At 41.6% G+C, this 14,437-nt stretch overlaps 1 protein-coding gene across 13 annotated transcripts in view; it reads right to left on the bottom strand.

Moving 5' to 3' along the window:
- Positions 1-14,437, bottom strand: part of USP48 (ubiquitin specific peptidase 48) — a 104,428-nt gene that overhangs the window by 68,686 nt on the left and 21,305 nt on the right. For 9 of the 13 annotated variants that reach the window (XR_001912688.4, XR_013519850.1, XM_078330682.1 and 6 more), the window contains exons 2-6: positions 4,221-4,341; positions 3,068-3,224; positions 1,454-1,581; positions 980-1,104; positions 241-349 (exon numbers count right to left, since the gene is read on the bottom strand). Coding sequence is in view for 11 of the 13 variants with exons in the window: in XM_078330682.1 (XP_078186808.1) it covers positions 241-349; positions 980-1,104; positions 1,454-1,581; positions 3,068-3,224; positions 4,221-4,341 (640 nt within the window). In the remaining 2 variants the exon portion in view is untranslated. Of the gene's footprint in view, positions 1-240; positions 350-979; positions 1,105-1,453; positions 1,582-3,067; positions 3,225-3,349; positions 3,483-4,220; positions 4,342-6,237; positions 6,295-14,437 lie in introns of those variants that run through there. The other 4 variants (XM_078330684.1, XM_078330683.1, XM_078330680.1 and 1 more) reach the window with 3 other exon arrangements.

Raw genomic sequence — 14,437 nt, forward strand, 5'->3', positions numbered from 1 at the left:
TCTTTTCACACATACATAACTTTACATATAAAATAACTTGAAATAACCAAAATCATTTTTAAGACACAGCTTGCTTTGGTACTTCATAAAGTTTCTTCTGGATCATTACACAAACACAGACGCTTCTTATGTAGAAAAAGCTGACACAATAAAAGCGCTAGCCACTAAATCAAAACACCCTTCAGAATAACATTTAACTGTTAATGGGCAGGTACAATATATACGCCAAAATTTAAATACCTTCAAAAATTCCGAGATACAATCTGTTAACTGTTTGTGGCCTTGGATATTTAACTCCAGTTCATAAAATTTTGATAAAAGCTTAGACTCTCTGCCACACTGGTTGCAACTATAATAAAATGACAAAATTCAGATCAGAGTGGGGAAAGCAAGAAAGTTCTATTGTAGTACATATAGAAAGATGGAAAAAAGCATTTATAATCTTAATTCTCTTTCACATAAATTACTTGTTACATATACTAAAAATGAAATAAAAACAGAAAGTGACTGGTGAGGCTAAGTATTCGTTGGGAAATTTTCTTAATATAAATTTAACAGGTACAAGTACAGTTTTGTTACATGAATATAACACACAGTGGTGAAGTCTACGTTTTAATGTAACCATCACCCAAATGTTGTACACTGTACTCATGGAAACTTTTAAAGAGGCATTTTACATTTACTTTTAGTATTCCAGCCAGCTCCAATCTTACTCTTTAGCTCACTCACACCACACAGCCATAAAGCAAGGGCAGATGGCAAGAGCTTACCCAGACATAGTTCCTAACACCTGGCTGGGTTCAAATGCAATTACCAAGTCACTTGTTTACATGTTCGCATGGAAATGTATTACTATAAATATTTCAGGTCCCATGATAACCCACTAAAACTATAATCAGGAACTGCACTGAAAAATAGTTAACATATGAGTAACTGTTTTAGAATGAAATGTACCATGACAAAGTCAAAACAAACTTACACAGTTACATAGGCATACTCTCCACAGAACTGCTGTTGAACAATGTTCCGCACATCTGGATTCTTTTGTTTAGACAAAGTATCTTCCAATAGAGACATAAAGAGCTTTGAAAATTCTTGAGCATCCTTCAAGTTTAGGTTAATGAAAAGAAAAATTATTATCTTGCTTTTCCACTTAAACTACAAATGGCAATACAGTTAACATTCCAGAAACTACCTATACTTTCAACTCAGCATTTTCAAACAGGGGCTACCACTGTGTTCAATCAGTTTGTGCCCACATATGAATCTCCATAAATGGAATCAAGTATAATGTATAACGTACTAGACAGTAATTAAAGGCTTTCATTCAAAATAGAAAGAAAATAATGTTTAAAAAGCATTCTACTTAATCCCCCTTTATAAACATTCTAAGGAATGCTTCGGTACCTCTGAATATTTAAAAAATAAAAATAAAAAAATATATAGTTCTTACCTGCTGTTGCCCAGTGTCCAGACCCAAGGCTTTAACAAATCCTGATGGATCAATGTATCGCCTATTACTGTTTTGTAACAAGGCAAACAAGTACTGGAGGTGCTCACAAATTGTTTGAGGCTCATAATCTATTGAAAGAAAAATATAAATTTGCCTTTTTTTAAGTTACTACTTTTCTTTTTTTAAAATGGTACTGCCTCTTCACGTGAGAACATAAACACCCTTACAACCAAACTATATTAATACTTTATTATCATTTTAAAACTTAGAAATAGGCTGAGCTCAGTGGTTCATGCCTGTAATCCCAGCACTTTGGGAGGCCAAAGAAGGCAGATCACTTGAAAACAAAAGCTTGAGACCTGAACCAGAGCCTGGCCAACATGAAGAAACCCATCTCCACTAAAAAAAAAAAAAAAAAATACAAAAATTAGCCGGGTGTAGTGGAGGGTGCCTATAATCCCAGTTACTCGGGAGGCTGAGGCAGAATTGATTGAACCTGGGAGGTGGAGGTTGCAGTGAGCCGAGATCGCGCCACTGCACTCCAGCCTGGGCGACAGAGCAAGACTCCGTCTGGGAGGGAAAAAAAAAAAGAAACAGAATTAGCAACCATGTTTTGTGGAAGTCGTGAGGCAGCCAGGACTGTCCACATACACTCCCCAAATGCAAGAGCCTACCTGTATCAAAGCAACAACAGCAATCATGACTACAGTGTCTAGTCATGATTTCTAAAGTCCAATTAATTCTAAAGTGTCACAAATTGAACAAAAGACAGGAATCTCAAGCACAGCAATTCACACTTAAGTGAAGAATAACCCTAGAATTTTAGAGTTGCTAGTTTTATTTCATGCAAGGAGTAGAAACAGAAAGCATAGATCTCAAAGAGCCCCAGAGACCTAAGTCTTATCTTCTTTAAGTTATTAACTTATTGCTTCTCAGCTCCAAATCCACCCTTCTGTGTCTGCTCAGTGATGAAAGATGGGCCCTGCGAATATTTCTCCTTTGCCAGTTATCCAGAAGGTAAGGCTTATCAGTGAAGGGCACTGTAGGGTTTGGTGGTGCCTCTCTCACCACCTCTACTGAAATACAAAATTAGCCAGGCATGGTGACTCATGCCTGTAATCCCAGCTACTCTGGAGGCTGAGGCAGGAGAATCACTTGAACCTGGGAGGCGGACATTGCGGTGAGCCGAGATTGCACCACTGCACTCCAGCCTGGGCAACAAGAGTGAAACTCCATCTCAAAAAATAAAAATAAAAAGGTTTAGCCCTAACACAGTGTCTCACACCTGTAATCCCAGCACTCTGGAAGGCCGAGGCAAGTGGATCACTTGAGGTCAAGAGTATGAGACTAGGCTGGCAAACACAATGAAACTCTGACTCTACTAAAAATACAAACGTTAGCCAGGCGTGGTGGCCAGCGCCTGTAATCCTAAGTACTCAAAGAGTCTGAGGCAGCAGAATCACTTCAGCTCAGGAGGCAGAGGTTGCAGTGAGTCACTGTAGTCCAGCCTGGGCAAGAGCAAGACTCAAAAACTAAAAAAAAAAAAAGGAAGAAAAAGATGTTGTTTAAATAAATGTTCAGGAAGAGAGCTCTCCTCGACCCCTTTCCACCCACCTTTTTCTGTTTGGATGCCGTCTCCCAGCCTGTAGTCACTACAGGTGCTTGGACATAAGTAGAGTGCCTGCCGAAGCTCCAAGTTGAGAAACCACACTTGAAGAAACGTGTTGACGTAACAAGTGGCTCCAAGATTAGTCAGGCCGACGAATGAGTTCTACAAAAATACAAAATTTACAATTATAAAATCTATTTTTCTTTAAAGAACAAATTTCTAAGCATTATTCTTAAATTTTCAATTAAAAATTTGTAAGACTGTCACAACCAACATGGTATAGCCACCTTAAGTTTCTCTTGGCTGGAGGGGGGGCATAATTTTCATGAGCCCCATTTTGGGTTGGCCACAGGAGTGAAAAAGACTTCGGACAGCATCACTGCTCATCTCTAGCATATCGTCTTCTCCAGCCACTTAAATCTAAAATTAGAACAGTGGATTCTAGAAAAGATCGGTTTTGAACAAGCGTATATAGGCTTTACGTCTGCTGTATTTCTAAGCTGCCAGCATTCAGTAGAATGACAAAGTAAAACTTATGCAGAAAACTTCCTTTACAGTCTATAGAGATTTTTGTAGATTGGGGGCAGCAGAGGAAACTGGTTGCAACTTTTTCCAAAGATAAGATTGGGAATTCCTGACCTTACAAAGAATTATTCTTTTATAAAACAATCTAGACAACAAATAGGCTATTTTGTGAATGCTAAGCTGTATGTTTAGAAAATTTCATGTATATTTTTAAAAAGCAACATTATATATAAAATAGAAACCCTAGAAAGCAAAATGCTATAATTATCAGTTTGTTCCCTTGAATTACCATCTCCTTTATAAGACTTTAGGATTCTGTGATACTGAGCAGGAAAAAAAAGACTTTAAAAGAGTTTAAAATAAAATATGCAATGTTAAAGCAAACATAGAATCAGCATTCAAACTAAAAGTATTATTAAAAGGCTTACTGAATTACGCAGCTGCCTGTTTTAAAGCATACCATTAAAAAGTGTTCTAATTCAAGTGGCTTAGAGTCTTAAGTTCTACCATTTATCTTAAAGTTGCACAGGTTACCTGAAATCAGTAGTGTTTTCTGGTCACAGGCCCAAAACAAAAGCAAAAAGAAAAACAAAAGAATAGCATATAGCAATCGCTTTAAAAATGATGGTTTACCTTTTTTCTCCTCTCACAGTTGGGATCATCGATGTTATGAAAACTATTTTCATCTATTTCTCCTAACCAAATATGCTCACCAATACCAACCAAGCAATTTGGATTTCCTTTGCAGTTTCGTCTAAGGAAAAAAAAAATGTTTAATTTTTAAAAGACCATAGTTTCATAAGAGATAAGCAAATTAAAACTACAATGAGATACCCTTTCTCATCTATAAATTAGCAAAGCTGAGAAAGTGTAAGACACTCAGTTTGTGAGGCTATGGAGAAGCAAGCATGCATATACTGCTGGTAGAAATGCAATCTCTAACAAAACTACACAGACAACTACCTTTAGACCTAGCAATCTCATTCCTGAGGGTTCACCCATAAGATATACCTCCGACAATGCAAAATCTCATGCATAAAGTTATTCATTACAGCACTGTATGATAATTGCAAAATATCAGAAACAACCCAAGTGCCCAAACATAGACGATATGGTACATTTACATGACAGTGCTATGCAACAATAAAACACAAACACACATACACACACACGGCATGAAAAAGGTCTCTATGAACAGATACAGATGTGGAGTACTTTCCAGGACACATTATTAAGTGAAAAAAGAAAAGTACAAAGGAATATCTCCAGTATACTGTTTTTATGTCTAAGAAATATATAAGAAAATATACATACACATATACCTGCTCATTGTGAACAAAAAGAAACACAGAATAAACCAGAGACTAATGATAAACCAGATAACTAATGTTACCTACAGAGCATGAGTGGGAATAAGGTTAAAATAAAATGCACTGTTTTGGCCGGTGCAGTGGCTCATGCCTGTAATCCCAGTACTTTGGGAGGCCAAGGCAGTAAGATCATGAGGTCAGGAGTTCGAGACCAGACCAGCCTGGCCAACATGGTGAAACCACATCTCTACTAAAAATGCAAAAATAAGCCGGGCGTGGTAGTGTGGGCCTGTAATCCCAGCTACTCAGGAGGCTCAGGCAGGAGAAGCGCTTGAAGTCGGGACATGAAGGTTGCAGTGAGCCAAGACTGAGACACTAAACTACATCCTGGGTGACAGAGCACGACTCTGTCTTGTGGAAAAAAAAAAACAACAAGAAAGCATACCTTTTCGTGTAATGTACAATTTGGGACCATGTGAATGCTTCTCACACTACTTCATGCACACACACACAGAAATGAAAATAAATCAACTGGCTGGACGTGGTGGCTCATGCCTGTAATCCCAGCACTTTGGGAAGCCAAAGCAGGTAGATCACTTGAGGTCAGGAGTTTGAGACCAGCCTCGACAACATGGTGAAACCTTGCCTCTACTAGAAATACAAAAAATAGCCAGGTGTGGAGGTGCGTGTCTGTAATTCCAGCCAGACTGAAGACTGGAGGCTGAGGCTAGAGAATCACTTGAACCTGGAGGCAGAAGTTGCAGCGAGCCGAGATCGTGCCACTGCACTACGGCCTGAGCAACAGAAGGAGACTCTGTCTCAAAAAAAAAAAACAGAAAAAAGAAAGAAAACAAAATCAACAAGGATGACAGGAACCCTAAATTCAATACAGAGAAAACATATTTCAACTAAATAAAATATCCAGACTGAAGGGAAGGCGGGGTGGGTGTCCGACCAAATAACTTGAACATTCATTCATTGCAAGCACATTCAGTAGTACCCCTCTGGCTAAAGACAAAAGAACAAATACCCAACTCTAATTAGTAGGCTTCTTTTCCACAGAGACAGATTAATAATTCTGAAACACGGATCTGAACTTCTAAATATTATCCACTAAAAGAACCCAGGGCTCCTTGGAGAAATAAATGGCTAATTTTAAAGCCAGGGCAGTGAAATTAGAAAACAAATCTACAACATCTTACTGTGCCCTGAAAGGATGTACTGAAAGAATGATGGGGACATGTTAAAAGAGCACAAGAGTTGGCTAGAAGGGGAGGTCCCACTGGCCAAATTTGGCAACAAAATTTAGCAACAAAATAAATAATAGGATTATAACCTACTGAATAAAGTAAGAATCCATCACTTCATGGTGAGACAGAAGAAAAACCTCTTCCTTTAAACTATCAGAGTGGAAGGAAAGACAGAATTAAACATCTCCATTTGGCATCCATCAGATTCAGAAAAGAATCAGGCAAGGATCATCATAGATGAGAATGTAGGCAACTTGGAGGAATAACAATATTTACAATGTCTCAAATTATCTCAGCACAAGTTAATTACAAAGAGAAAGATAATAACTTTCAGTGGAGAAATCTGACAGACACCACCTTAACCAAATGCATAAATTTAACACACCCAGTAATAGATCGAATTGACACTACACACCCTCTGGTATAATGTGCAACACAGAATCACTTTTGCTATGTTCTGGCCAAAACTGCACAGCCTTAATTGAGTCATGAGGAAACATCAGACAAACCCAACTGGAGGGACTTCGTACAAAATAAGTCAGTGTCATGAAATACAAAGAAAGATCCACTAATCGTTACAGATTAAAGGAGACCAAAGAGACACAACAACTCAATGTAAAATGAGCTTAGATTTTTCTTTTGCTATAAAGGAGCATTATGAAACAAAACTGCATATTTCTGTAGGATACCCACTAAAGGATTACTGATAACAGTAAAGGATTGGAAATTTATATGAAACTGATAAAATAAATTACAGTATAACCAAACAATAAAAACTACTGCTGTCAAAAAATAAAAGGGCAGACCAGCAGGTACAGTTGCTCATGTCTGTAATCCCAGTACTTTGGGAGGCCAAGCTGGGTGGATCATGAGGTCAGGAGTTCAATACCAGCCTGGGCAGCATGATGAAACCCCGTCTCTATGGAAAATACCAAAATTAGCTGGGAATGGTGGCAGGTGCCTGTAATCCCAGCTACTCAAGAGGCTGAGGCAGGAGAATCACTTCAGCCTGGGAGGCAGAAGTTACAGTGAGCTGAGATGGTGCCACTGCATTCCAGCCTCAGCGACGGAGTGAGTCTCCATCTCAAAATAAATAAATAAAATAAAAATAAATAAATAAAAAGGTAGAGAAAGCTTTTAATGTTGTGATATATAAGAATATCATCAGGTGAACAAAGGAAGGTACATAATACTGCATATCATGTGGCCATTTTTTTTTTTTTTTTTTTTAAAGACTGGGTTTCACCACATTGGTCAGGCTGGTCTTGAACTCCCGACCTCAGGTGATCCGCCCGCCTTGGCCTCCAAAGTGCTTGGATTACAGGCGTGAGCTACCACGCCCGGCCAATGTGGCCATTTTTTAAATTTACAAATGGGGTAAACACACCTGTTTTTTTAGACATAAGAGTATACTGTAAACTGTAAACAAACATCTGCAAAGGTTATCTCTGTATATGCCAGCTGCAGGTCAGAAGTAAACAACACTCTGTACTTCCTCTTTTTTTTTGGAGCCTCTCACACTGAAGTGGCATGTTAATGGCTCCCTGCAGCCTCTACATCCTGGACTCAAGTCTCGAGTAGCTGGGACCACGGGTGCATGCCACCATACTTGGATAATTCTTAAATTTTGTTTTGTAAAGGCAGGGTTTCACCATGTTGCCCAGGCTGACTGCATCACTTTTTATACCTTTCAGGGTTTGAACAATGAAATGTATTACATATTCCAAAATTATGTAAATAATTGTTCTAATGTCCTTTTTAAACATACTGTCTTCTAAAAAATAAAAATAAAGCTGGGTGTGGTGGCGCATGCTTATAGTGCCAGCTATTCAGGAGGCTCAGGCAGAAGACGCTCTGAGCCCAGGAGTTAAAGGCTGCAATGAACTATGATTGCACCTGTGAACAGCCACAGCACCGTAGCCTGGGCAACAAAGTGAGACCCTGTCTGAAAAGATAAAAATGAAAACAAGTTTGACCAATTTAGGAATAGTTTTGTCAAAGCCAGGAGGGAAGAAAGCTTACTAAGGAAATAAAAGTAGAACCGATTCACTGTGGAGAGAAGGATCCAGGGTTTTGTTTTTGTGCTTGTAACTCATCTATAATGGGAAAGGTCTACTATAAGGGAGTTAAAGAAACAAACAAAACCGGCCGGCCATGGTGGCTCCTGCCTGTAATCCCAGCACTTTGGGAGGCCAAGGTGGGTGAATGACTTGAGGTCAGGAGTTCAAGACCAGCCTGGTCGACATGGCAAAACCCTGTCTCTACTAAAAATACAAAATTTGCCAAGTGTGGTGGCGGGCACCTGTTAAGGCCATGGCAGTGAAATTAGAAAACAAACCGACAACATCTTACTGTGCCCTGAAAGGATGTATTGAAAGAATGATGGGGACATGTTAAAAGAGCACAAGAGTTGGCTGGAAGGGGAGGTCCCACTGGCCAAATTTGACAACAAAATTTAGCAACAAAATAAATAATAGGATTATAATCTACTGAATAAAGTAAGAATCCATCACTCCATGGTGAGATAGAAGAAAAACCGCTTCCTTTAAACTATCAAAGTGGAAGGAATGACACTGCAGGCTGAGTGCCAGAGCGAGACTCCAGGGAAAAAAAACAGACAAAACTGATTCTGAGACTGAGAAAGGTAACATAAAATCTTTCCTGGGAATAGTGGTAAGGATATACTAGGAAGGTTCTTTTAAAAGAAAATTAAAGCTAGTGGCAATGGACTCTCCCAAGCTAGTGGTAATGGACTCCCGCAGACGTCTTTGGGAGATAGTGACCATGGTAAAAATACACCTATAAAATAAAGTGGACACTTATTTTGTCAATTCCTTCAACTCTGCTTTTCCAAAAGTGTAATATCAAGTCTTATTTGTTCACTTCCTCCTCCTGGACAGATGAGGGGTAAAAATTTTTCAGATGACTTGGCTGGGGAGACAGACACTCCCATGGGTCAAACACATACATTAGTCTCAGGAAATAGTTCCAGTGGAACTGTTCAAATTCTAGTCTCCAGTTCCTGAGAGCAAAATAATTCAGACAATAAACAAAAGGTAGGCTCTTCCTGTCCTGACCTCTACCACTGCCTACACACAAAACTAATGCATACTCAGCTGGTTCTAAAGCTGGCATCGAAAGGCAAACATAGGGCCGGGCACTGTGGCTCACGCCTGTAATCCCAGCACTTTGGGAGGCCGAGACGGGTGGATCACAAAGTCAAGAGTCAACATGGTGAAACCCCGTCTCTACTAAAAATACAAAAAAAATTAGCTGGGCATGGTGGCGCGTGCCTGTAATCCCAGATACTCAGGAGGCTGAGGCAGGAGAATTGCCTGAACCCAGGAGGCGGACGGAGGTTGCGGTGAGCCAAGATCGCGCCATTGCACTCCAGCCTGGGTAACAAGAGCAAATCTCCATCTCAAAAAAAAAAAAAAGAAAGAAAGAAAGAAAGGCAAACACAACCAATGGCCTAAATGTTACCACAATAAGACCTTCAAAAGCTACTATGAGAAGCTGGGAGCAATCTGTATTATCAGGCCCCAGAACACTGGCATTGTTCTTTTTAAATCAATGTCTTAAATTAATTGCTTGCTAGGTACTACTAAATAACTCTTCAGTCAGCTAGAATGCCATCACGGTACAGGTGACCTGTGATACAGTACCACCCCAGGCCAAACCGATGGCTTCCAAGTCTCTATGACCACACTTCAGGTGGGAACCAAAAAGCCAATGACCGTGCTTTGCATTAAAAGGGCTTGGGCTTTCTAAATTTCTAAATTGTGGCTAAGCCTTTCACACATAGCACAATATTGGGTGGGGGGCAGGGGACACCTTTGTGTTTGCTCTCTTACTTGGAGAGATGAAGAATCTACTTAAGAAACACAAGGCTGGGCACAGTGGCTCACGCCTGTAATCCCAGCATTTTGGGAGGAAAAGGTGGATCACCTGAGGTCAGGAGTTCAAGACCAGCCTGACCAACATAGTGAAACCCCGTCTATACTAAAAACACAAAATTGGCGCGGTAACGCCTGACTGTAATCCCAGCTACTGGGGAGCCTGAGGCAGGAGAATCACTTGAACCTGGGAGGCAGAGGTTGCAGTGAGCCAAGATTGTGCCATTGCACTCCAGCCTGGGCAACAAGAACGAAACTCCATCTCAAAAAACAAAAAACAAACAAAAAAAACACAACTCACACAGTTGTAATTATAAGCTGTTACTTCTAAAGCCAGCCTCAGTAGCACAGTAGAATGCCAAGTACACAGGACTGTCGCCTCCCCGATTCGTCATTCTCCAACACCCCTAACTCCATTTTATCCCTCATTAGGAGTAGGCCCTAGGTGTCAAGGATCATTTATCATCAAGTGTGTGCCAATTTCCTTAGAGTACAAAAATAGTTCTGTGTACTTGTGTCTACCAAGTAGAAAGACAGATCAAAGAGGCTGAGTGTTTCATGAAATATGAGACAGTGGCCTGGAGCAGTGGTTCATACCTGTAGTCCCAGTACTTTGGGAAGCTGAGGCAGGCAGATCACTTGAGGCTAGGAGTTTGAGACCAGCCTGGCCAACATGGCAAAAACCTGTCTCAACTAAAAATACAAAAAGTTATCTGGCAGTCGTGGCACATTCCTGTAGTCCCAGCTGCTTGGGAGGCTGAGGCAGGAGAATCGCTTGAACCCGGGAGGCAGAAGCTGCAGTGAGCTGAGATCCAGCCACTGGACTCCAGCCTGGGCAACAGAGAAAGAGAGACCCTGTCTCCAAAAAAAAAAAAAAAAAAAAGACTTGATTACATAGGCATAACTGATTGAATCACTGGCCACTGGAGATGAAGAACCTTCAGCTCCTCTTCCCTACCAGAGGTCAGACTAAAAAGTTCTAACCCTCCCATCACATGGTTGGTTTTCTGGCAACTGGCCCCTATCTAGAGGCTACCAAGAGTCATTTCATTATCATACAAAGAAACTTAGTCACTTTGGAGATTCCAAAGGTTTTAGGAGCTGTGCCAGAAGTAGTACAAAGACTAAATATATTTCTTATAAATCACAATATCATATAACCTTTCAGAAAAAATAACTAAAGAAAACATCTCAAAAATGTTAAATGACACCAGTGTTTTTGTTTCAGTAATTCTACTCCTGGGCAGATGTCCACATTACTTGCAATAACAGCACAGTGGCAATGCCATAGTATGGTAAGGAATTAGGATAGCCCTAATGGGTACTTTGTTCCGGGACTACACTGCATGAGAACACCAAAGGGGTAGGGGGAGGATAGGTTCCAAAAGGTTTGGATATAACATGTTAAGGAGACGTTTACTGTGGTTTTAGGCCAGACACACATTGGCAACAGTAAAAAGGACAGACCGAAGCTGAACAAGGCATGAGACATAACTCTGAAGCCAAACAAGGTATGAGACATATATAACAATTTTTCTAGTGGAAGATGAGGTCTTAAAAAGCCAATTCAGGGCTTTGCAGACACTGAGGCCACCAGGAATCGGCAGAGCCCTGTACTATCAGCCATGGTCAACCGCTTGGGCCACGTCTCTTTCAAGCTGTTGGGAAAGGTTTCAAAGATAGCAGAAAACATTTGTGCTCTGAGCACTGGAGAGACAGGATTTGGTTATCAGGGTTCCTGCTTTCACAGAATTATTCCAGGGTGTATGTGTCAGGGTGGTGACTTCACATGCCATAATGGCACTGGCGGTAAGTCCATCCATGGGGAGAAATTTGATGATGAGAACTCCATCCTAAAGCATACAGGTCCTGGCATCTTGTCCACGGGAAATGCTGGACCCAACACAAAGGGTTCCCAGTTTTTCATCTGCACTGCCAGGACTGAGTGGTTGGATGGCAAGCATGTGGCCTCTGGCAAGGTGAAAGAGGCATGAATGCAGTGGAGGCCATGGGGCGCTTTGGGTCCAGGAATGGCAAGACCAGCAGGAAGGTCACCCTTGCTGACTGTGGACAACTCGAGTAAGTTTGACTTGCGTTTATCTTCACCACTCGACCACTCCTTCTGTAGCTCAGGAGAGCACCCCTCCATGCCATTCGTCCACAGTATCCTAGAATCTCTGTGCTCTCGCTCAGTCCCCTTTGGATTCTGTTTTCCTTGTTCCCTTTCATGCCCAGCTGGATTGCAGAGTTAAGTTTATGATTATGAAATAAAAACTAAATAACAAAAACAGGCAAACAAACAAAGGCCAATTCAGGCCAGGTGCAATAGCTCATGCCTGTTAATCCTAGCCCTTTGGAATGCTGAGGTGGGCCGAGCACCTAAGGCATGAGAATCGCTTGAACCCAGGAGGCAGAGGTTGCAGTGAGCTGAGATACCACTGCACTCCAGCCTGGGCGACAAAGTGAGACTCCATCTCCAAAACAGAAAGCCAATTCAGTGGGAATAGGAATGGAGGAAATTCAAGCATATCAATGGAAAGAAATCAATAGAACCTGGGGACTAACAAGATGTGACAGGCAAGAAAGCAATGGAAAAGTCTAGAATGATGCCCAAAATTATAATAAAACAATTTTCCAGGCTGGGTGTGGTGACTCACACCTGTAGTCCCAGCACTTTGGAGGCCAAGGCAGAAGGATCACTTGAGGCCAGGAGTTCAAGACCAGCCTGGCCAATGTGGCAAAATCCTACTAAACTTCTACTGAAAATATAAAAATTAACCGGGTGTGGTGGCACATGCCTGTAATCCCACCTACTCCAGAGGCTGTCACGAGAATCACCTGAACCCAGGAGGCGGAGGTTGCAGTGAGCCAAGATCACGGCACTATACTCTAGCCTGGGTGACACAGCAAGACTGTCTCAAAACAAAAAAAAAAACAATGTTCTACAAATCAATGTTCTACAAATCAAAACTTGTGTTTGGGGAGAGAAAAGCAGTAGGCTAAGTATCACAAAGGGTATGAATGTCTAAGTTCCTTCTATAACATATTGACTATAGGTAGAAGATACACTCCAAGGATCTGCCATTTAGGAGTATGCACAGGCCGGGCGCGGTGACTCAAGCCTGTAATCCCAGCATTTTGGGAGGCCGAGGGGGGTGGATCATGAGGTCAAGAGATCTAGACCATCCTGGTCAACATGGTGAAACCCTGTCTCTACTAAAAATACAAAAAATTAGCTGGGCATGGTGGCGTGTGCCTGTAGTCCCAGCTATTCGGGAGGCTGAGGTAGGAGAATTGCCTGAACCCAGGAGGAGGAGGTTGAGGTGAGCCGAGATCGCGCCATTGCACTCCAACCTGGCTAACAAGAGCGAAACTCCGTCTCAAAAAAAAAAAAAAAGAGTATGCACAATGAGTGGAACATTTATAATCAAAGATTTCATAGTTGCTCTGCAGTTCAAAGATTCATCCTTTGAATGGTAAAGGGGGTAGGGATTTCACTCCAAGTGGTCATTTACAGAGTTTCTACTTTTTCTTCCTCATCACCTCTTAGTTTCTTAATTTTTATTTATTTATTTGTGAGACGAATCTCACTCTGTTGCTGAGGCTGGAGCACACTGCAACCTTTGCCTACTGAGTTCAAGAAATTCTGCTGCTTCAGCCTCCCAGGACTCATGCCTGTAATCTCAGCATTTTGGGAGGCTGAGACGAGTAGATCACTTCAGGTCAGGAGTTCAAGACCAGCCTGGCCAACATAGTCAAACGCTGTCTCTACTACAAATACAAAAATTAGCCAGGCATGGTGGCATCTATAATCCCAGCTAATTGGCAGGCTGAGGCAGGAAAATTGCTTGAACTTGGGCTGGGGTGGGGAGGAGGTTGCAGTGAGCCAAGACCGTGCCATTGCACTCCAGCCTGGGCAACAGAGCAAGACTCTGTCTCAAAAGAAAAAAAGAAAAAAAAAAGGCCACCTGGGCACTAAGGGTGTATAAGCTACTCTACTCCCAGGCTCAGGTAATCCCCCTGCCCCAACCTCCTGAATAGCTGGGACCATAGGCATGTACCACCACACCTGGCTAATTTTTTGTCTTTTGTAGAGACAAGGTTTAGCCCCATTACCCAAGCTGGGCTGGATCTCATGGACTCAAGTGATCTACCCACCTCGGCCTCCCAAACTGTTAGGATAATAGGCGTGAACCCCCGGCTGGGCGTGGTGGCTCACACCTGTAATCCCAGCACTTTGGGAGGCCGGGTGGATCACGAGGTCAAGAGATCAAGACCATCCTGGTCAACATGGTGAAACCCCGTCTCTATTAAAAATACAAAAAAATAGCTGGGCACAGTGGCACATGCCTGTAATCCCAGCTACTCAGGAGGCTGAGGCAGGAGAATTGCCT

This window comes from Callithrix jacchus, chromosome 7 (genome assembly GCF_049354715.1).
Source record: "Callithrix jacchus isolate 240 chromosome 7, calJac240_pri, whole genome shotgun sequence".
Classification (NCBI taxonomy): domain Eukaryota; kingdom Metazoa; phylum Chordata; class Mammalia; order Primates; family Cebidae; genus Callithrix; species Callithrix jacchus.